This window comes from Abramis brama (assembly GCF_963993115.1).
Source record: "Abramis brama genome assembly, chromosome: 17".
NCBI lineage: Eukaryota > Metazoa > Chordata > Actinopteri > Cypriniformes > Leuciscidae > Abramis > Abramis brama.
In genome coordinates, this window is record NC_139979.1 from 29,064,778 (window position 1) to 29,090,492 (window position 25,715).

At 36.4% G+C, this 25,715-nt stretch overlaps 1 protein-coding gene across 2 annotated transcripts in view; it reads right to left on the minus strand.

Moving 5' to 3' along the window:
* LOC311066703 (lysophosphatidylcholine acyltransferase 1) overlaps positions 1-25,715 on the minus strand; it is a 52,379-nt gene that overhangs the window by 13,816 nt on the left and 12,848 nt on the right. The window contains exons 1-3 of one of the 2 annotated variants that reach the window (XM_084088013.1): positions 23,683-23,813; positions 9,791-9,930; positions 7,004-7,218 (exon numbers count right to left, since the gene is read on the minus strand). In XM_084088013.1, coding sequence (XP_083944139.1) covers positions 7,004-7,218; positions 9,791-9,930; positions 23,683-23,712 — 385 coding nt within the window. In that variant the 5' untranslated portion in view covers positions 23,713-23,813. Of the gene's footprint in view, positions 1-7,003; positions 7,219-9,790; positions 9,931-23,682; positions 23,814-25,715 lie in introns of those variants that run through there. The other variant, XM_084088012.1, reaches the window with a different exon arrangement.

A 25,715-nucleotide genomic window follows, 5' to 3' on the forward strand; every position in this document is an offset into this window, starting at 1 on the left:
ATGGCAACTTCTTGATTCTGTAATCGTATTACAGTATTTTTCCAGAAATAAAAAAAAATTGTTGGAAAAAATATGAACAAAAAGGAAGTAAACACTGTAACCAACAGGGCACTCAGTAATCTGGTAAATTGTGCACACCTGGAATCATATATTTTTTTTTTTTCAAATAAAGACAAGGTAACACTAATTTTACTTACAGTAAAAACTGAACTGAACTGTTTAAAATCAAGGATTTTAAGTCTGTCGATCTTGCGTTTAGTGAAACTGAACTCTCCTGTTCACACGGACTGACAAACAAACACGTTCATGCAGGCTACAAATGCACACTTCAGAATATCTGACAGCTGGATTCTGCTGGATTCTAAGTCTGCGCGGTTTGTGAAATGCAATGTTTATTAGATATTCAAAGATTTGTTTAAATTATATAAATGCGTATTTGTTGAATGTTGACAGTAAATGAGAAAGTATAATACAAATTCTGAAAAATGTATCACGTTTTCCACAAAAATATGAAGCAGCACAACTGTTTTCAACATTGATAATAATCAGAAATGATTCTTGAGCAGCAAATCAGCATACTAGAATGATTTCTGAATAATCATGTGACACTGAAGACTGGAGTAATAATGCTGAAAATTCAGCATTGCATTACAGGAATAAATTACATTTTAAAATATATTCAGATAGAAAACAGCTATTTTAAATTATAGGCCGCTGTCGGTAGCCTAAAAGAGGCCTAGAAATAGGGTTTCGTTCCACCAAGTGGGGCACTACCTACTTTTTTTATATTTAACATCAGAAATATATAGAGACTCCTTAGGAAAAAGTTCTCCACACACAACCTTGCAGTTTTTGAGAAAAATGATGCTAAAGGTGCCCATTTTGAAAAAAGGGAAAACATAGGGAACTTTGCACTTTCAAACCTGTTTATCATATAAACCCAAAAATGCCGAATTACCACTTAAAGTACAAAATAAACCAGTTTGAAATGTGTGATATACCTGAAGTTGCTATCTAGGGACAGTAAACGTGATAAGATTATCAAGAAAACTTCTACTGTAGCATTAACATCCCAATTACTTCTCATTATGTTGTTCCAATTCAAAGGTAATATTTGATGTAAAATCTGAATAACAAATAGAATTAAGCCAAAATATAATAACAGAGCTGCCAACTCTCACGCATTCACCGTGAGACTCACGCAATTGACACTTTTCACACGCTCTCACGCCACACATCCATTTTCTCACGCATAGAAAAATCGTGAAGCAAAGAGGACACGGACACCGACAGACTAGACAGAGCAGGTTAGTTATGATATGAAAAAAAATCTCAGCTCTCAGATTCTGTCAATTTTATTACGAAATTCAAACAATAAATACCGTTTTGGCATTAGTAATTGTGACGCGACAGATCCCTAGCGGCACGTGACCCGATCATCTCTACTAGCTAATAGTAAATAAACACGAATGAACAATGTTGAAAGAAACAGTACAGCTTACTGAAATGTAGCCTATATTCTTCATATATAATATCGATCAATCAATCTAACAAACAAAGGGGTCAATAAAACAGCTGGAGAACAATTATGTCACATAACATTTACCTCAGGAAAGCCATTTAATGACCATAATATAGGCACGTTAGTTGGCTTGAAAAAGAGCTATAGAGAGTATTTTGCTAAATATGTGTACTATATTACATATTTATTATATTTGTACTTATATCATTAAATAAAGTTGTTATTATAATAAAAAACGCATTATATTTAATTTGAGTTATTTTTAACCTTAAATAATACTACCAGCTGATAGGGCTCTCTGTATGTAGCCTATGTATTTTTTTTTTCTTGAGGAAAATGAACACCTATCTTGTGTACCTAATATTTATTCAAATGAGTCAATATTAAATCAAATCACAAGAATTGAATTGAAATCGTGAAATTTGTTTCAAGAAATTTGTAAAAAAAAAAAAAGTAGCTTACCAGAAATTGTACCATATAAACATTGTAACATGTTGTCACTAAACCTAATAAAATTCAGTTTAGTTACTAAAATGTTTTGACAATCACAATACACTTATTGTGATGCAAGTTTTTTTTTTTGCAACCCCCCCCCCCCCCTCCCCCAAATCTCACTCCAAGTTAAACTCAAAAGTATTAAAAAAAAACACTTTTAAAAATAACACATTTAATGGTGAATTGTTCATTTGCATACACGAGCAGTAACTGCACTACATGTACATATTCACAGGAATGATTATTGTAAACAAGATTTAATTTTGATTTATTTATTTACCTACCCATCTCTCTCTCACACACACACACACACACACTAACCCGACCCCTAAACCTACCCATCTCTCTCTCTCACACACACACACACACACTAACCCGACCCCTAAACCTACCCATCTCTCTCACTCACTCACACACACACACACACACACACACACACACACACACACACACACACACACACACACACTATGCCCGACCCCTAAACCTACCCATGTCTCTCTCTCTCTCTCTCTCTCTCTCTCTCTCTCACACACACACACTAACCCGACCCCTAAACCTACCCATCTCTCTCACACACACACACACACTAACCTGACCCCTAAACCTACCCATCTCTCTCTCTCACACACACACACACACACTAACCCGACCCCTAAACCTACCCATCTCTCTGTCAAACACACACACACACACTAACCCGACCCCTAAACCTACCCATCTCTCTCTCACACACACACACACACACACACACTAACCTGACCCCTAAACCTACCCATCTCTCTCTCTCTCACACACACACACACACACACACACACACACACTAACCCGACCCCTAAACCTACCCATCTCTCTCTCTCACACACACACACACACACTAACCCGACCCCTAAACATACCCATCTCTCTCTCTCTCACACACACACACACACTAACCCGACCCCTAAACCTACCCCAGGGTTGCCAACTCTCACGCATCTCGCGTGACAGTCACGCATTCAGCCTCAATCTCACGCTCTCACGCTCAACAAAGAAATCTCACGCAAAAATAGACATTCTTCTGTGCTGTATTTTTTTTCACTCATGTGCACTAAATTTCAGAATTACTATAAACAATTCAGGCTCTTAACTACTGGATGGACCACTAGTTATGGCGCAAATGATTTAAAAATCTCCCACAATCTAGAGCGAGCACGCATGCGAGACAGAGACTGTGCTCCAAACCAACCGATATTGCGCGCGCGCACACACGGCAGAGAGGGAAAGTCTGGTGGGACCTTTCCCACCATCTTTTCCGACATGAAGAATACACTTTACGGGTGTTAATCGAGCTTGATCGCCGCTATCAGATGAAGATGCGCTGCTTACGTCCTCCTCCATGTTTACATGTGCATAGTGATATTGGCTTGATTTCGGCTCTGACCTACTTACATTTTCGATGCTGATTGGTTGAAAATCTAGCTCAACAGTTTTATATGTCTCAATACGCAGTCAATATAGTGCGCCAATAAATTACACTTTTCTCATTAACTGCAGGATAATGCGTGGAGAACTTTTTGCTTGGATACCTTTTATTAACGTTGAACATATTGAGCAAAAGAAAAAGTAGTGCCCCGTTTGTCGGAACGAAACTGAACGATACAGCTCACGTACAGCGGCCAATTAGTATAATATTTCACTGCTTTTTTTTACTGCATTTTCTATCAATTACATGCAGACTTGAGCATAAGAGATTTTTCAAAAACATTCAAATCTTAATTATTCCAAACTTTTGCACGGTAGTGTAAATAAATTCATGACATTTGTTTTATTAATCAAAGCTTTTCTTTGCTTCTCTGTTCAGTTCTGTTGAGATGTCACAGTCAAGTAAGCTTTTCTCTTTCACTTCCCTACAGCTGCTGCTGAAACTCCTCGTCAGAAGGAACTTCAGTCTACAGCAGCACTGCAGGGAACAGAAGCGTGAGCTCTGGAGGTGTGTGGAGGAAGAGCTGATGATGATGATGATGATTGAGATCACTGCTGAGTGGGAGAGCAGATATGGACGGAGATCTTCACTATCCAGGGATTAAGCTGCAGCATGCGACTAAGAGCCGCCCCGGCTGATCAGGGACTTAACGCCTACACCAAAATTAGCATGCACTAACCAGCTTCATCTAATTGCCCGGCCACAAATTGCACGGTCCGCACATGTTCTCAAATGTGCATCATATATAGAGTATCAGCACACAAAGATGATGCCTGTGCCATGTTTAAATGTGACTAACCCTTCTAAACGTTGCAGTTGTTTTTAGAGATCAACCGATATATCGTTTTCCTGATATTTAAGCATTTTCCCATAATCGGGTAATCGTTTTTTTTTAAATCGGATTCACCGATAAATGGTGTTATCTTGTGGCCATTTTGAGAATTGCGAGCAAGACCGCCATTAAAGCACTGCGTTCACTGAGATGAGTCAACAACGGTGCTCAAAAGGTAAAATAACTTATCTCCCTTAATTAATAAACTTTATTTAACATATCAGCCATTAATGCACAAATGAGATATGTTACATTTATGATAAAACAGCGCTCTGTCAGCAGGTATATCATAATCTAGAGACCGACAAAAAACATTATTAATGATTCTGATAACATGCCAGGTGAACTCGGTAATTACGATTATCTATTCGCGGTTTTGTTTATTTTTCCACACAATGTTTGCGTTTCCTGCGGATATTCCAGCGTGTTCCATTATATTCACTCTTTAGCCAATCAAACAACGCATAAACCTTTTAGAACTGTAGTTTAAAATGAATGCTTATATTTATGGGAAGTTGATAGACTCCCGTCTTTATGTATGTTCTCTATCTATGTTTTGCCTGTTGTTTATATGCTGCTGTTATAAATAAAAAGATGCAACAGCAGTAATGTTTTTTTTTATATATATATATATATATATATATATATATATATATATATATATATATATATATATATATATATATATATATATATATATATATATATATATTATTATTATTATTATTATTATTATTATTATTCAGGCGGTTTAGAACGTTTTATGCTTTTTTAATTTTAGAATTATTTTTACATGCTATATTCATTACCTTTTTGTTTACCTTATCAAAGATTTTATTTTAAAAAGGCACTTTAGTGACAGTTAACTATACATTATTATTTTTTGCACTCTTTCAGACTACTTATTGATGTAGAAGTGTGTTTTGTATTTTAAAGAGGGTGTGAAATTGAAAAAAATGACAGTATTTAAAAAGTGTTAAAACAGTTTGTTCAGGTCTATGCTGTTATAATTGTCAAAAACTGAAATAGAACAATAAATTAATAAATATCGGTTCTATATATCGGTTATCGGGCACATAAACCCGCAAATAATTGGTAAAAAAAAATTTAAAAAATAAATACCGGCAGTTAAATTTTTTTTTTAATAAATCAAATGTAAATTCATGCCCCAGTTACACTTAATGTTGTCACATTTTCCTTGTTAAATAAACACACAATTCTTTTTTGTAATTTTACATTAACAATCTCTCAACTCTCAGATTTAATTAAAAAGATCTTCATTTGTGTTTTGAAGATGAACGAATGTCTTACGGGTTGGGAACAATATGAGGCAAGTAATTAATGCCAGAATTTTCATTTTTGGGTGAAATAATGCTTTAAAGTCTCTTTCCTCAGTGACATAACTGGATGTATTTGAGAAGAGAAAGACACCAGTGTATCAATGATCATGTACTTGTGCACTTCAGTAGCAATCCCTCGAGGCCCTTCTATTTGTTGTTGCTGCTTGTCTCCACGGCCCCCTCAGCATAGCATCATTAACAGTATAAACTAGGGCTGCACGATTTGAGGAAAATGTCATATTGCGATAGCGATATAATAAACAAATGGTTTCATGAGTCAACTTGCTTGGTTCTCAAGGAAAATGCACACACAGATTAGTGATAATGCTGAAATGTGTATTTCTCGACTCAAACTAGCAACAACAACTAAATGATTGATAACACCTATAATGATCAATAAGCCATTGATGTCTGGATAAAAATGAGACTGCTCTTATGTTATGAAGATACTCGACAAAAAGACATTTTGGCATAATTGTGTGTGTTATTGTTTTTATTGTTATGTGTGTTACTGAGTCTTTCTGTGTGTCACAGTCAGGACATTCACAGGCAGCGCGCTCTTTTTTTGTCTTGTCGTGCATAAATGGTTTAAAAGCATTTGCATGAATAAGAGCGTGATCATGTAACACTAGCCAAAGGATGACAAAAATTTACAGATGCTGCACTAACAGCCCCTGCACTAACAGCCCTAATTTGTTTATTTCATATAAAATCATAAGACATTTTGCATCATATAATCGCGTAGGCTTGACATCGCGATTGCGATATGATTAATCATGCAGCACTAGTATAAACTATTTATTTTATATTAATGATCAACCATCATTTATCACCAAGGCCACTATTTTGCATGTTTTTTTTAAATATTGGCATCGCACTGAGGACGCCAGCCCCCGAACTCCCATTCTCAATTTTCGTTAGTTTACCGTTTCAGTTTCTAAATAAATTATCTGACATATTTAATATTTTAACAATTTCTTTTATTTCTTTTAAATTATTTATTTCTAATTTAGCAAATATTATGTCAAGTAAATATAAATTTCATTTATGCATTTAAAATAAATAGTGATATCATATATCTGCTTTTTTTCCATAAGATAGTGGCCATAAAAATAAAAACTATATCAGTCGACCACTAATTTATATAGTATTTTTTTTATTAAAAAAACAATATTTAATTTCCGAAAAAAATCTTTGTATAGATCATAATGCCTTTTATAAAATGACAACATTGACAAGTCAATAAACTCTAGTTGACAATGATAATGAGAACAGGCTGAATGAATGAGAAAAGTATTTCTCTTTTTGTTTCACTGCCTTTAAAATAACAGATGTTTATGCACACTTACTTCCCCACACAGGAATGTCTTTGCTCTCCGCTTTCATCACAATCGACGCCATGGTCATGGTGACGGGAATAGCGTCGAAATAAGACGAGTGAGGGCCGAGGGTGAGGATGGGCGCTTCGGTGGGCAGAGCCCTTCTGCCTTTAACACTGATCCAGTGGAAGCCGCCCGCGAACCACATGACCCGCATGAGGATCCTCAGCACCAGGTCCACCACCCTACAGAAGAAGAGCGAGTCTGAGATCAGACCACATGCAGCGTCATTCAGACGAAAGGTTTGGGAACATGAAGGTGGATTCGTTTCATTAGTGCGAGTGTTGTCTGAACATAAGTGAGCTGTATGTGAACTGCTGTTATGTATGCTAGGTCTGCACCACACTGGGAAAAAAAATGACTGCGATATTTTGTTTTTCTGCAATATATATTGTGACATGACTTAATTAGGACTCTATTTGGAAAACTTTTCCCACTTGAGTTCATAGGACACATTCCCACTGTTTTTGAACCTATTATGATTTTTGTTATGACTTATTAGATAAAAATATTAACCTGTTAATGGTCACCCCTCTTTTTGAGCATAGATCTGAACTTTAATGACTGAAGTTCATGAATGCTTTGGAATACAGAAGTTTAATTTGACTGTAAAAGCAAATGTACTGAACTAAGCATTTTTTATTTGCATAGAACATTTTACAAAACAATTTGGACTTTAAAATTGCTAAAAATAAAAGCAAAGTCATATGTGTAACCAAGTTGTGTTCCAAATTTGAAGTTGATATCATAAACAGTGAGCCAGCTAAATGGTTTTGAAGAACCATTTCCATGTTAATGCAATTACCAAACGAATAATACCTCATTTATGATGGTTACTAAAATTTGTGATATGGGAAAAAGCAATAAAAAAGTGTGCCAAGTGTTAAAACTGACAGTTAACAGGCTATAATAAAAAGCATATAGTAACAATGCTATTATACTGTATATATATATATATATATATGTATATATATATAGAACTGTCAAATCAAGTTTTTCTTTTCTTCTTTTTGCCAAATAAATACATGCATGGGGGTTTCAGGGTGATATATAGACCATAGTAAATGATGCAGAACATTGTATTATAAGCTGCTAACATGTAAATTAACACAGTGCCACGTCACTCTGAAATACGCATTACGCAGCAGTGCATTTATTTATTTTTTTCATTAAATGATAGCCTTTGCAATTCCATAATCGCACTAAGCCATATGATGATATTGACTTTATTTCGATATGTCATGAAGAGCTAATCTATACAGTTGAGTTCCTTAACTATAGACATCAGGCTCTCTCGAATATGTCAGGCACAGTTCTAAGGCTTGAGGCACAATCATGCGCCACACAACACTTGTGCATCAGCATGCACAGTACACATGCATCCCTGACTTCCTATGAATGTGGTCTGAGTGCTCAGATCACTATTGATCACTATATTAATACCACGTTTAAATGGGGAGCAAACATTATATTGCAGTGCAGACGGGCACACGCTCAGACACCTGTGAGCCCAATCTAAGGGGCAATGGAAAGCATTACTGAGTCAGGATCTGCCCACAGGAGGATGCTTAACCATCTCACAGCTCAATAAGACACAACCGCCTCATTAATTAGAGGTCAAGTGAGGTTATTAGTAGTTATTAACATTGCTGGACATAATTAGCATCTCTAAAAAGAGTGTTTAATTAGATGCTGGATCTACTGTACAGAAAGAGGATGTTTCCCAGCGGGCGTCTTGAAATAGCCATTGAAAGGACAACAGCATGTGTATGTGTGTGTGTGTCATTGAGGCTCAGTGTGACTGTGCCTCATATCAGCATTACACACCGATTCAAACATATATACACTTGGGGTTGGTAAGCAGATATTAATACTTTTATTTAGCAAGGATGCATTAAATCGATCAAAGAGACATTAAATAAATTAATAATTAATTTATAATAATTATAAACATCTTTACTGTCACTTTTGGTTAATTTAATGCATCCTTGCTGAATAACAGTTATATTCCAAATAAACGTTGTTCTTTTGAACTTTATATAAATCAAAGAATTCTGAAAAATAAAATGTACCATTTTCCACAAAAATATGAAGCAGAACAACCGTTTTCAACATTAATAATAATAATAATTGTTTCTTGAGCAGCAAATCGGCATATTAGAATGATTTCTGAAGGATCATGTGACACTGAAGACTGGAGTAATGATGCTGAAAATTCAGCTCTGATCACAGGAATAAAATTATATTTTTAAAATAGATTGGCATATAACACAATTATTTAAAATTTTGATAATATTTCACAATATTACTGTTTTCACTGTATATTTCTGATCAAATAAATGCAGCATTGGCCAGTATAAGAAACTTCTTTGAAAAACATCTTACCAAGCCCGAACTTTTGAACAATGGTGTAATAAGTATTAAAGCAGACATGCTTTCACACTAATTTTAAAAACACTTTTTTTTTTGCACTAGCATTCGGTGGAGCAGAAACAGAGAAGCTGCTTGTTGCGATTGTGTTATGCTGGTCCCGTGCATCTCTTGTGTACTGGACAATCAACTTCCTGATTTATGAAATAGAGGATATGAAGTCAAATTCATCTCACCACAAACAAATCATAAACACTACAGCAAGATACGAGAAGGAAATATACGAAGAGGGTGTTTTCAATTCTGAATTAGTAATAACTATAACTATGCTGTTTTGTTGCTGTAGTGTCTATCTGTGATTTGAAATAAAGGAGAGGAGGTCTTTACTTTCTCCATAAGCACTGCGGCTCCACTGTTGTCTCGGAACGGCCCACGGACGCGATAAAGGCAAACGGCCAGGCCAACAGCATCATGAACGCCGCTATGAAGAGCCGGATGGGGAACACAGTCACTGTCATCAAACCAATCTGCAGAGAAAATGACACACACACAAACCTTTTAAAGGAACCATTTCTAAACAGCAGAGAAATGGCTCACGTTGCCTGTTAAAGGCTCACAGGGGTCAGATCTTCATATAACAGAGTTGGTTTTTATAGAAGCCCATTTCCAACACAAATTATACGAGTGAAAACATAATTATGACATAGCCTACTAAGTTATAATTATGACAAACTCAAAATTATGAAATCACATCAAAACTATGGCATATAATAAATCAATTACGAGTAAAAAAAAAAAAAAAACACACAAAATTGTGATTTTGTCAATTTCAAGTTTTTAATTTCAGTTTCAACTTTTTAAAGTAATTTCAACTTAAAAATAAAAATTATGACATACTTGATAATTCCGACTTTTCATCTTTTGTAAATCATAAATAAGACAAGTATGTTCTTGTAAAGTGGCGGAAAAGGGCTTCAATACATTATACTATGAAAACATGAAACTTTCCAGACAAACTAAACTGTTCAGAGTGAAACGAGAGCATGTACTGAGTTGACAAACATGTCTCAAGTACTTGGTTAGTTACCACCAGAATAGGGATGTTCATTTATTTATTTATTTTTCTAACCGACAACCAATGCTTGTTCATTGATCATTAACCATTGACCGACAAGATTATGTTAAATTAGATTCCTTTTTTTTTTTTTTTCATTTGATAGGGACAAAGCATGTTAATGAACATTAGAATAAAATACAAATGTAAACAAAGCAATACACACACAACACCAACAAAGAGACAAATACCCCAAACACATTATTAAAATTTCGAAGTATAATGTTTACACAACTGATTTGGTCATAAGCCACTTTTTCAGATGATATTGATTCAGGTGATAGAACATTGCCTTATTGACTGCAGTAAACTATTCCAATATTTACTCCCTATTACAGATAAAACTGAAAAAATAAATAAAAAAATCATCCAACACTAATTCTATTTGTGTCACCTATGAATGACCAACTATTAAAACAATACTCAAAATGTGAAAAAATAATTTAATGTAAATACAACCTGGCAGCACCGACTGTCAAAAATGGCCTAATGTACTTAAAATTCTTTAAATAAAATTTAACAATATAAGACAATTTTTTCACATGACTTTTGAAATTAAATTAATTAAATTAAAATAGAATGGATACGTGTCTGTGACCCATTAAAGGGATAGTTCACTTTAAAATTTAAATTCTGTCATCATATATACTCACCCTCATGTTGTTTCAAACCTGTATGAATTTCTTTCTTCTGCTGAACAGAAAGGAAGATATTTAGAAGAATGTCAGTAACCAGACAGTTTCTGGTCCCATTGACTTCCACAGTATATATTTTTTCCTACTATGGAAGTCAATGGGACCAGAAACTGTCTGGTTACTGACATTCTTCTAAATATCTTCCTTTCTGTTCAGCAGAAGAAAGAAATTCTTACAGGTTTGAAACAACATGAGGGTGAGTATATATGATGACAGAATTTTCATTTTAAAGTGGAGTATCCCTTTAAAAATACCACCATTTGTTTTCCAGAGGTTTTGATACGTGTGCAAATAGCAGCATAAACAACAGAAAATTAGGATTCATCGGCACATCACACAACTGCAGCACTTCTGTGTACTAAAAAAAAGAAAATAATAAAATATATATTTAAAAGTAAATAACATGCTAAATACATTTAACAGATTAACCAAACGGAAGACAAAAAAACTGTTCGACAAGTAGTAGTTTCGGTTCAGTTTTGTGATGCACGACAAAAATAAGTTAACGGAAAGGAAATCGAGACTGCAGAAAGCTGCATCCTGTTGTTTGTTTTCTTTATTTTACAAAAAAACACAATATTTTGTTTTAATTGTGTGTAGAGTGTGTAAGAGTTAACTCTACTCAACACCTGCATAATGTGAAAAGACTATATATCTAGTACGCAGAGATCTGTAACGTCTGTAATTTATCTTATTACAATTGCATCAAGCTCTGAAATGTTGAAATGCTGATATCGCGCGCACCATATCACCAACAGGAGAACGATTATCCAAATAACAAAGAAGTGTACAGCACTCACGTTAGAGTGTGTGTATTCACACACAAACTTGATGCTATATACCTTTACATTAGCGACAGTAACTCGGCTGTTAGCTGCACAGCTAATGTGACAGCCACATTCTACGTGTAACAAGCTAGGTATCCATAAACAGTAAAGCAACACAATTATATATCATTAGTTGACTTGCTTGTCCGAGGTTTGTAGCTGAGCCAAAGAGAGTTGGTACTGATCCAGACTTTATTTTCAAACGTTCAGCAAGCCCAGCTCTGTATTGACCCAAGTTGAGGAAACAGTCCTCAGTGAAATGTTGGGTGCAGACATACAAAACTTTGGGAAGTTGTGTCGGTGCATTTCCAGAGAAAATTGAATTAATCCACTGATTCTTCTGGGGATTGGATGAAGGAACTAAAAAAGATTTCTTTGTTCATTTGTACATCCAATTATTGAGCAATAAAGGTAACCTTTCCCCTTATGACGACATAAGGGGAAAATTCAAGATTAGCCCGTCTGAGATTTCAGTTTTTCAAAGGCAGAGAAAGATAGCCAAAGCTCGGTTTACACCGACTGAAATTTCTAGCCACTTGGGGACCATATTAATGGGGAACTCATATTAATGTTAAAAAACCTCAGAAAGTGAAAATTTCATGGAATGGGACCTTTAAACATCGTAAAGAAAATTAAATATTGCTGATTTCTTACAAAGACCTAAATGGTTTAGCTCCCCAGTACTTGAGCGAGCTTTTAAAACATTATAGCCCTTCATGTCTATTGCAATCTCAAAACTCTGGCCAGTTAATAATACCTAGAATATCAAAATCGAATACTGGTGGTAGATCCTTTTCCCATTTAGCACCAAAACTTTGGAACAGTCTTCCTAACATTGTCTGGGAAGCAGACACACTCTGTCAGTAAGGGCTGTGCAATTAATTGAATTTCGATTTCGATTTTGGCTCCCAACGATCACCAAAATAGTACAATCGAGTAAAAACGATTATTTTGCCATGTTCTGTTTTGAAAGAACGCTCTAATTTTGTCATGTTCTGAATGACACGAGTACGCGCACATCCGCCCCTCCCGAAGCCATAAACTCTCTCAGCTTGAATGTTTAAACTGATAAGACTTAAAAAGAAGTGAAAATGATCAACTTTAGTTACGATGCAATGCTGGCCCGATTGTGCAAGTGACAATTCTGTCATGTCGGACTCCTAAACGCGAGTGTAGTTTCGACGCTTGCCTTGTCCAACCCATTTTGAGAGACACAGAGAAAGAAGACGCAGCACCGCTGAACACTCACGCGGTTTGTGAAATTGCGTCTTGGAGAAAGTTTTAAAATGATTGATTTGATTTTATATAGGGATGCACCGATGCATCGGCTGAACATCGGTAACGGGCGATATTTGCCTCGTTAACTGCCATCGGCCATCGGGAAATAAAAATGACATTCGCCGATGTCACATGGGCGTCAGTTTGGTTTGAAATGTGCTGGGGACAGAGACGCATTCGGAAGTGCATTTTCAGAAGTGCTGGGTACAATGACGCATTCATTTTTTTTCTCTCTTTCGTGCAGGTTATATGTTTTGAAAGACGATGTCCTGTAGCTCAGGCACGGCCTCACTTTTCCAATAAGCTCATAATTTGTGCTAAAATAGTGTAGTTTTAAAAACCATTTTAAAAAACTGGTTATATTTTGATGTTTCTGCGCAAGTTCAGCAGACAGTGAGGTTCGGGTTTGTTCCGATCAGAGCTCGAGAGCGGAGAGCGCATTTATGAATGTTCCGCTCCGCTCGTTCATTCCGCAGGGTCGCTCGCTCAACCCAGATGTCCTGTTGCCTGGTTCGAAAATATGTGGAATAAGGGCTGCTTCCGACTAAACGTTTTTTTCTAGTCGACTAGTAGGCTAGTTGTTCATTTAAGTCATTCGTGGACAAATCGCCCCTTTATATTAATTGAATTACTTATATAGCCTACAGGATAATGAGCGTTTACGTAATATAGCCGCATTCAAACGCACGACCGCACGCATAAAGCTTGCCACAAAGAACCGGTAAAAGTAATGATTATAAATAAATGTGTCTAAATACGCTGTGAATGTGAATGTGCATTATACGCTGAGTTTCGGTTCATTTATGAGACGAACTCCAGTTCACTCGCCGGCGCCTCCATGTCGTGATTCTGCTATGTTTAATTCTTATTTATTAAATCCAGGCAATTGGTTCATGAAACATTGATTAAAATTAAGATATAATTAATTAAAAACGAAATTCAATTTAAAGAAAGGCAGCTGTTCTGTTTGAGGTCTCTGTGAAAGTTTTAAAGCAGTCTTTTAGTGCCGCTTTCAGAGCGCTCACGTCCGTAACAGAGAACTGGCACGTTGTTTTTTCCCTCATAAATGCGAACACGAAAAATAAAATGAATATTATAATGTTTTTTTGTTGGGTCAGACAATGATTACCAAATTTCTCTCTCATATTGCTCCTCATAACCACTGAAAAAGAACTTGTCATAAATAAGGTTATAACTAATGTCAACCAGAAAGTGACATTAAAGGTTGTTTTTGTTTCATAAATTGGTCTGATTGAATTTGTGCTCATTCTAGGATAGTGTGATCAAGAGCCGAAAGACTTGTATGTTTCCGTGGCACAAAAGAAGGAATAAATAACAAAAAGAAAAAACATCGGCATCGGCCATCGGCCAAGTTGTTATGTTAAACATCGGTATCGGTATCGGCCCAGAATTTCCCAATCGGTGCATCCCTAATTTTATAATCTGTGTGGATTAATTTTACTCATACAATCTACATGCTAAAGTGAATCAATGTTTGCAGGGGAATTTTCCGCATTATAAGTGGTAGACCTGCTTGAATTATTAAAATACTCATTGAAGTATTATCTGTTAAATTATTTATTTTAATAGTTCAAAAAGTACAATGCTAAAATTTCGATTTTTTAAGAATTGTTGAAAGGTGTCTTTTTAACAAATACAACACGTTCCCAAAGTCATGTGAAATAATCTTGTTACATAATCATGATTTCAATACTGACCAAAATAATCGGGATTATGATTTTTTCCATAATCGAGCAGCCCTAATGTCAGTTTAAATCTAGACTAAAAACACATCTCTTTAACCTGGCATACACATAGAAAATTAAACATTCCTATTATTCAAATCAGTTAAATGATTATTAGACTGCATAAATTAGGTCAGCCGGAACCGGAAATCACTTCCTATAACACCCGGTGTACTCGTTACATCATAAGAATGGCATCTATGTTAGTGTGGAAGAAATTTAATATGTTCTATATGTTTGCATTTTCTTATATTCATAGAAACTTAGAAACATGATGACTTGACAAAAAAATAGTGTGTGACTAAATGTATGACCGAGACAGAGGGTCTCTATTGAAGGGTAGAATATGATAAACAAGTCTAAACAATGTGTTAGTTATGGCTGAGACATATCTTCATTTAGCCTCGAGAAATAACCTTGGGGGAGCCAGGCCTATAAAGGAGGAAGGATGCCCTCCTCTTGTTGTCACACTCAGCAGCCACTTTGTATGACTGTATGATTGCTGATCTTTCCTTGCAAGGGAATAAATAATCTTTAAAGACAATTCTTACCACTTTGTCTCTTATTCAGTAATAGAAAATTGTTTGCCACCACATTAGTCTTTCTGCTTATTCCAAAGTTTACTGTAATCAGCTGAATCCAGGCCGTATCCAGATCAGATGGAGGACATGCGCCTAGACACGACCAACGCATCCCTGAAGAGTCAGCAGAGGTTGTCAACTAGACTCTCCCCTGTGAAGGCCTCATCGACACGACAGTAATCGGCACTGATCCTCAACAAACCTGTCTCCATACCCACGTGACTCCGATATTCAACCAGATGGAACTGGAAATATTCTGTTTGATCCAATCCAACCTGACTTCTGACCTTTAATGCTGCCCGAATCATAATCATACGCTTCGTTCATTGGCCAGAGGAGAACTGGCCCCGACTGAGCCTGGTTTCTCCCAAGGTTTTTTTCTCCATTCTGCCGCTGATGGAGTTTTGGTTCGTTGCCACTGTCGCCTTTTTCACCTTTGTCGCCTTTTCACCTTTGTTGCCATTGGCATGGCTTGCTTAGTTGGGGACATTAAATTTAACATTTAATATTCAACAATATTATTGATCTGCCTGCATTGACACCATTATATGAGAACTGAACTGAGCTGGACGATGACATCACTGTTTACTCCAGAGCAGCTATATATATAACTGAACTAAATTAATAACTCTTTTACAACAAAAATGAAACATCACTGAACTGGACTTCTGGACTGTGACACTATTTTCTTCTGGAAACAAACTTTTTTGCATTATTTTCCTGTTATCTCTGTAAAGCTGCTTTGCAACAATCTGTATTGTAAAAAGCGCTATATAAATAAATGTGACTTGACTTGACCAGAACTGTATTAAAAGTTTTCTGTTTCCGGATGAAAATGGTGTTGTGTAAGTGGCCTCTAAGTTAATAACTAATGATTATTACAATGGAAATGAATCAATCAAAAACTTACTCAAACTGGACAATGACTTTCTTCTAGAGCTGCTGTACAGCCAAAATAAACTCCATTAATTTCCTATTATCACTGTAAAGCTGCTTTGAAAAAATCTGTTTTGGTGACTTGATGCTCCCAAGAATATTTAATTTATTAAACGTTTTATTAAATGTTAAATGTTAATGTCCCCCTGTAGTCAATAATTGTATACCTTAAAACTCATCTTTGATCACCAATATGCTAATTTGCTGTGAAAGTTTTTTCCTGTGAAAATTTTTAATATAGCTTGAATGTAACTCTACCCCCTTGCTTCATTTAGTATACGCGATACATTAAAATGCTAATTAGTCTCCGCCTCCAATCACACAAGCTTTGATCCACTCGATCAACTTTACTGTAGTATACGCTGCACAAAGGCAAGTGGAAATACTGGTTTAATTCAGTCATACATGTTTGAAACAGAAACTGATTCAGAAGAAGAAGAGGAAGAGTGAATTATACAGGGTCATCTACAAGTCGATGAATCAGAATGGTAATGCCTTTTATGTATTGCTCTATACAATGTCAGACACATAACGGTAATTAATATGATTAGCCTTTTGCTTGACTAAGTTATCAAACAGCTAATAATGTGTTGCTAATGTTAGGCTTGTAGCATCTGGACGAAATCACGATGACTTATTCATTCTAAGCTTCAGAAAGCTTTTAACCTATTGGACTCATTCATGTAAATCACAGTCCTAGCGCCAATGAGTCTGGATCAAATTGGATCAAATTCCATTGACACGTTAGTGTCATGGTAGAGATAAAACAGAAACACCTCCAAACTCATTCGTGAGCTTCAAAAAGATGGTAATCACCTCAACTCCCTTCTCACGGAAAGCAAGAAGTCCAGGTGGCATGGAGAGATCTCTCAGAGACGCCCCAATACACATACACAAACATTCTTTGCATTTAACTCAGAATATAAGTCATTCCAAAATGTATATGATATATTCCTGTGTGTATGTATGTTTCCCACCTCATATTAGCCTAGTTATGACTTTCTAGTTGTGTTAGTTGAACTAAGTGCTTATATTCAAGAATACGAATGAATCTCTACTTTTGTATCTTCCAGACATGTCTATCTTGGTATTAAAACTCTCGGTTTGCCTTAGCTAAATATATAGAGTAGGTTACAATAAAATGTATTATACTATGTTTACCATCCTTTGGAGTAGAAATGACAAATTCTGACACCATCATAAACCATGCAAATTAGGCTGTCAGAAAGAGACAAAGAAACTCTCTCCCGCTCAAAGTTTTCTGAGTGTTATTGATCAGTTCAACCAAAAAAGGTGTGGACTAAGCTTTCCTTAAAGGACGATGACGGCGGCTCATCATCTCTCTCCGAGTTTTGTTTTGTGTCTTCCCTCTGCCTATAATAATAATAATAATAATAATAATTCTTTACATTTATATAGCGCTTTTCTAGGTACTCAAAGTGCTTTACATGGAAGGGGGGGGATCTCCTCAACCACCACCAATGTGCAGCATCCACCTGGATGATGCGACGGCAGCCATATCGCCCCAGAACGCCCACCACACACCAGCTTACTGGTGGAGAGGAGACAGTGATGAAGCCAATCAGTATATGGGGATGTTTAGGAGGCCATGATGGACAGAGGCCAAGGGGCAAATTTGGCCAGGATGCCGGGGCTATAGCCTATCTGTATATTTATAATTGATTGAATTCGTTGTAGTTAATTATCTATAGAGATACAAATACACGGGCTCCCTTTTTGGGGCGATTTAAAATGTGTAGGTAATAATTGATCATAACCAGTATGATTAATTATTATAATAAAAAAAATTATCGCGACATTAACATACTTTTTGGCCTAGCAAACTTTGTCGTTTTTTTTTTTTTTTACATGCTGTTGCGACAACTCAACCCGATCTTACGAATTGCCCAATTTGTATAAATTCATACGAATGACCTACCCCTGACCCCGCCCCTAAACCTACCCATCACGTGGGTTTAGACAAATCGTACAAATTCGTACGAGTGAGGTCGTACGAATTCATACGAATTAGCCATCTTTTTATCATTCGTACGAATTCGTACGAATTGGTCGTGAGATTAGAAACGTTAGAAAAACTACAACACCACACTGGATCTAGCTAGACCGGAAACAAAACAACAGGCATGCCGCACACACTTGTTTGGGCTTGCGAGCCGGCCGAAGAGTAGTAGGCTAACGTTAAGTTTTGAGTGGATGGCGAGCGCGAGACGCCGAAATGGATGCCAATAAGATTCTGAATGGAAAGTTTACTTTTAAAAAGTTGCCAAATTGTTCCATTGACAAGACCAAAGTGATCTGTGTGTTTTGTCGTTGTGAACTGAGCTATCATCGCAGCACGGCCAGTCTGAAATACCACTTGATGGCCAAGCACACAGCTGATGCGAATTCTCTGATGCGATTATTTGCTCCAAGTGAGAATGTTAGTGTGAAATTGAACACTACAGTATGCCAATGTTGTTTTCAATAAAAAAACATTTGCACAAAGCAAGCCGATCCACTTTTCCATGTTGATAAGAGCCTTAAAATGAGAAAAAAAATAATGGGCCAAAAATAAATCAAGGGACATTTAGAATAGATAAAAATGTGCGATTAATTGCGAGTTAACTATGACATTAATGTGATTAATCGCAATTAAATATTTGAATCGTTTGACAGTATATTATTCATTATATATTCCCTTTATTAGAGCTAATTCGCTACAGGCTATACAAACCCTGTTCCTGTTGGCCATCTCAAAGTCAGACAGCGAATTCAAACGGTGTTTTTGAGACTGTCTTTGGTTGACTGGACAAAATACTCAGCAATGGCGTTGACTTATTGATTTTCACATGGTTTGTCTTAAAGCATATTAAAAACACCACATAGACAAAAACCACATTAAAAAAATATATGTATTTTCACCACAGTGGGTCTTTTTAATGTTCCTGACAGCAACAGTGTGCTGATTTGTTATGGGGGTGGGGGGACATTTATAGCCTTTTTAAAAGTTAAATTTAACACTGATTTGATATGAATCAGTTGATTTAACTGAATAAAACATTTGCAAGAGTTACTCGTGTACTTTCCACAGAGAAGGCTGTTGGCAAATTGTGTGATTGACACCAGGGAACCATAATATTTGCTATGGTTGATATATTTAGTTTAAATCTATACCTCCTGTCTGGAAGCAGGTTAGATGCCAAGACAAGACAGAGACATTAAGACATCTTACAGATCTTCCATGAGGAGGTGTGACATGGGACGCATTCAACAGATTACAACACAAACAAATAAAAGCTTTATTCTGCCCTCAATCCTAAAGTGACCAGGCTGATCCGCCGCCTTATCAAATAGAAACACGTCTTATCAGCAGAGGGGTATTATGGGATATCTCCAGTCAATATTTATCTTGCTCTTATCAGCACTCGGCTGTATTTGCACACTGATAGCTTTCAAAGTGACCAATTAACAACACTAGTGCTGTGAGCGCTGGAAGATATTAATGGTTTCCAATGAACCGCTTTATTTGAGTTGATCACAGACCAACAGGCTGCCAAATCCCATATCAGGGAGTAGAAGCGTGGGATGAGTGTGCGCTAAAAATACATGGCGAGAGCTCAGGAATCAAAGATTTTGCTGATTCCACCAGCTTCATGCTGGAAACAAAAACAAAACTGCTGTCCAGCCGTGAGCTCCTTTGTGATGTCATTTACTCACCTTACAACTCGTATTTGTTTTTCTGTAGAGCACAAAAGGAGAGTCTTTGATGAATCGAACAACTCAAGCTGAACATTACAGCAGTATAACACTGATTAATGTAGTTGTTGAACACCAGAGCACGACGGTGTGAGCATTTCACATGCAACTAAAAGTAGATTGGAGCATAAGAAACAACATTTATGGGACAGTTCATATCAGACTGTATTACCATTATTGAAATGTGAGACTGGCAGTGAGATTTTGGTATTTCCCCATTCAAGTACATTGGCAGATGCTTTTATCCAAAGAGACTAGGGCTGGGTGATATGTAATTTTTTTTATTATTATTGATAATCACCTTATTAAAATACACACATCATGTTGAGTTTGGCTGCACTTTATCTAACTGATAGCCTGTGATTCGTTAGATTAATTTAATGATTGAAATGTTAAAGGTTTAGCTTAAACTAAAATAAAACAACTTTGCTGTTATGTTAGTGTTGCTAATATTTACACACTGTTCTTATAAAATTTGTGTTTGGAATGAATTTCGTTTTATGAATACAATTGAACAGAACTTAATTTTAAGTTCATGGTGAAGGTGGACATTCTGGTGGTGACTGTTGATGTTAAATAGCAATGTGTCTTAAGATCCGGTGTTTCTCTTTCTTTTTTGGTTTATCGCACACATATTTCATGATGATAATGGTTTAATTTCATTAATTATAACATGTATAAACACTGTTTTTAAACTTGTATTCAAGCTATAATATATTTGTCTAAAATCAGGGATTAAAATCGAATTGGTTTGTTCTGCATGAGCAAAAAGGTTTTACTCATTCAAGAGCAGCGAGTGATTTCTTTGTCTTTTGTTGTTTAATTAACATTAAAACAGATAGCAGCAGGAATATTAGGCTAATGTCACAAAGAAAATGCACGGATCCCGTGACGGTTTTGTCCACGTTTGTTCCAAACCTGTATTAATTTCTTTCTTGTGCTGAACACAAAATATGATATTTCGAAGAATGTGGCTAACCAGACAGTTGCTGTTCCCCATTGACTTCCATAGTAGGAAAATATACTATTGAAGTCACAGGGCAACTGTTTAGATACCCAGATTCGTCAAAATAACTAAATTCAACAGAAGACATTTTTGTTTTATACATTTTGTGGCATCTTCATTTTTAGTTAAAAGTGTTCCGTGACACAATATGCACTTCATACATTTCAGTGTCCACTGTTCAGTGACACTGTGCAATGCAGCTTTGCTAATAAATTGGAATGGAAGTTTTTATTTTTCTGTATTTTTCAATATAATGTGTTATTACGATTAATGCACGATTAATCATTAAAATATTGTGATCTTGATTCAAACACACACATATACCAGAATACCTCAGCTGGTACACAGCAAGTTGTATTTTCAGCTCTATTATCTTTTACATTTTTGATTTTATTATTATATTTTTTTTAAGTATTGCAATATATCACAATGTATCATATCGCAATATATCGTGATCTATCATATCGTGTATCGATACATACACATGTATCACGTTATGTATCGAATCGTGAGGCCCTTGCTGATACCCAGCCCTAGTAGACACGATTAGCCAGAAGAAATCTGTCAACCCGAGATTTTGGACTATAGTCTTGATTGCGGTTACGTTCACATGAAATTGCTGCATTGCGCGGTCACAAAATCTTATTGTTTGCAAGCGTTTTTAAGCATAGCTGTTTAAAGGGATAGTTCGCCCAAAAATGATATTTAAGCCATGATTTACTCACCCTCAAGCCGTTCGAGATGCATATTTCAATCTTTTTTCAGACGAACACATTTTCAGTTATTTTAGAAAATGTCTTAGATCTTTCAGTGGTTATAATGTGAAGCAATGGGGTCCAGCTGATTCAAGTCGCAAAATGTACATGCATCCTTCACAAAAATAATCCATCCGGCTCCAGGGGGATAAACGAAGGCCTTCTGAGGGTAATCCGTGCAGTTTTGTCGTAAAAATATACATATTTAAAACTTTATAAACGAAAATAACTGGCTTCCGGTGGCGGTCGGCGCGCGTTCATGGAGATGGTTGCTGGCATATGACGTAGGACGTTACGTTACGCAGGAAGCGTCGTGACGTAGACCGAGCGTGACAGCGCAGCCAGAGAGCAGAGCAAAACAAAACTCTACGTTCGCTCTACGTCACGACGTCATTCATCTCCATGAACGCGCGCCGACCGCCACCGTTTATAAAGTTTTAAATATGTATATTTTTACGACAAAACTGCACGGATTACCCTCAGAAGGCCTTCGTTTATCCCCCTGGAGCCGGATGGATTATTTTTGTGAAGGATGCATGCACATTTTGCGACTTGAATCAGCTGGACCCCATTGCTTCACATTATAACCACTGAAAGATCTAAGACATTTTCTAAAATAACTGAAAATGTGTTCGTCTGAAAAAAGATTGAAATATGCATCTCGAATGGCTTGAGGGTGAGTAAATCATGGCTTAAATATCATTTTTGGGCGAACTATCCCTTTAAAAACAGGTGCTTTTAAACCGTTGACGCGCAATTAGCAGCGAAAGAGAACTCATTTCAGTCTATCCACGCGCTCTCTAATCGGGGTGCTCCAATTGATCGGCCGATAATTGATTTGGGAAGATTGATCGGCGGTCTCCGTAAAGATCTCATAAACCGATCTCATGCTGATGACGCATACAGTTATGGCATGACATGCAGCGGCACCGTCTCAACGTCTTTAATAAGAACAAATGTATATTTATTTTACACAGAAAAGACTACTAATGATAAAAGTTTTTCAGGTAGGTCTATTTCATTTGTTTATTTGTTCTATTGTAGTTTGCTTTATTTGCTCTTTATTTATTGTTTACTTGTCTTCAGTAAGCTTGAGAGGTTTTTTTAAAGGTAGTATTACTTTTTTAAATGATATTGAAAATGGAGATAAGAATGATGAAATTTCAATGCTATCAACAATTTTGATATCATAAAAACCTTAAAGCAAAAATAACTATCGTAATATATTGATTTGGTATATGTATCAAATTTAACTGAAATCTTACTGTATCGATCGGCTTATGCACAAGCCGTTAATGACTTTAAGATGAAGGCATTTGTATTTTACCCTTAAAGAAATCCTTATAAAAAGTACCATGGTGGTATAATAATGGTCTCAGATGATATTTTGGAAAAATATATTTGTCTTTTTTTCCTTACAATGAAACTCCAATATTGTTTGGACCCAATCTTTTTTTGTGTCCAACAGAATAAAGAAGTTTACATGGGTTAGGAACAACATCAGGACAGGGTGAGTAAATGATGACAGTAAATGTCATTTTGGGGTGAACTGTCCCTTTAAAGACACATCCTAGGCTGACCACTACCTTATTAGTTGTCTTGAAGTGAAGACTCATTCTGCATCATCTGAAACCCATGAGTCATTTCCTCCACACAACGTCTCACAGTGCTGTGAGTGTTTCCTCCTGCTCGGTTCACGCTCATCACTCAGTGAGTCTGTCAAACCTGTCAAGCATGCAGGTGACGCCACCTGTGCTGAAGCCACCTCAAACTGAGATAGATCCACATATCGACATGAAGAACCATCTGGTGTCCCTGTGGAATCAACCACCTGGAGCAGAAAACCAAAAAGACAGTGGAAACTAGACCTGCACGATTAATCATTAAAATATTGCGATCTTGATTCAAACACGCATGCAATCTTATTCCTAAATGACAACGCTCTCTCTCTCTCTCTCTCGTGTGAGAAGCGACAGCATGCCGTGTGTCTTCACACTAGAGTTTACGGTACGTCAAATACACTGCGCATCCATTGAGATGAATTAAAAATAGTACGAACTCAAGCACTCAGTCAGTGTCCAAGACAAAGCAAGTGAAAATATATCTGTGCTAAACTTATACCATACTTAGCGTCTAACTCTAAATCTAACAATCTAACCAATGGTTAATGATAGACATTATTTAGAAGGACTGGGAGGACTTTTTTTTTTTTTTTATGTTCCAGAATCTATATTATTTAAAAAAATAAATAGGTTTATTTTAGTCCTTGCTCATAGACGAGGTGGACATAAGGTACTAGTGTTGTCAAAAGACCCGGTACTTCGGTACCAAGTCGGTACTAAAAAAAATGTAAACGTCACGGTACCAAGTTTTCTTAAGTACCGGTGGTACCGAGGACCCGTTCAAACCCGGTTCCTTGATGCGCATGCACTGAGCGCGTGCATTTGCGCGTGAGGCATGGCGACCGGCGGTGCTGCTGATGTGGTGGCTGTAAATCCACTTGTTGATAAGAAAGAAGGAAAGAGACACATATGGAAATATTTTGGATTAGGCTAATGTCACGTTGCCATAAGTGGCTGTTCACATAGCGCGTTTTTTGCGCGTGCAGATTCGTTATTCCAAATGTAGGCGCGCTCATAATAGAAGCGACGCGGCGCGCTCGTTTTTCCAGGCGTGCCTATGTTCATGGTTGCATAGCAACGACAGACGCCACGGGAGAGCAAGCGCTTGTGGAAAGGAGAAACTTGTCGATCTCCGAATGCAACGTTACATGAGGAGAGTAAAGATGGAAAGCTTTTAAAGATTAGTTCCATATAAATTCAGGATAATTTGTTGTTTTGTCGTTAGTGAAAATCAATATTGACCTTGTAGGCTATTTGAAAAAGGATCCTCATATAAAAACAATACTAAAATTCAGAGTAAGTTCATTCGCATTCGGAGATCGACTATTTTTGAAGCGGTGCGAACTGCGCTCTCCATGATGATGAGGAAGTATCAGCAAAGAATTTACTGATTTCTAGCCCATTGGTACCGAAATTGGTACCAAGCACCGTGGATTTTCACTGGTATTGGTACCGAATACTGAAATTTTGGTACCGTGACAACACTGTAAGGTACCCACTTTTGTTCCAACAGAGGACAAAAAAAAACAAGAGAAACAAGAAACAAGAGGGAGATTTGAGGAAAGACTGTAAAAAGAGAGATGGCTGAGGGACATTACAAAAGAAATATCAAATGGAAAAAGAAGGGTTATGATCAGACAACAGCTTAGGACATGCGTTAATATTAGAAAAGCTTTCCAGTGATTGAAAGACCTAAGCAGGGCCCTATGAAATCCGTCTTATTTTTTACCAAATTCAGTTTTTTTCCGTTTAATTTTTTTGGAATCCATTTTAATGGTTAAATAAAAATTTTGTTATCAAAAAGCATGTCTAATTAATTGCAATCATGAAACTTATACAATTTAACAACAATTTATTAAAACCTTAACAAAAATTACATGTTTAGAGCCCCAATGAAATACATTTCTAATTAAATTTTAATCAAAAAGCATGTCTAATTAATTTAATTCATAAAACCAATTTATTAATTCAAAATTCATTTCATTTTGTAAGAGAAG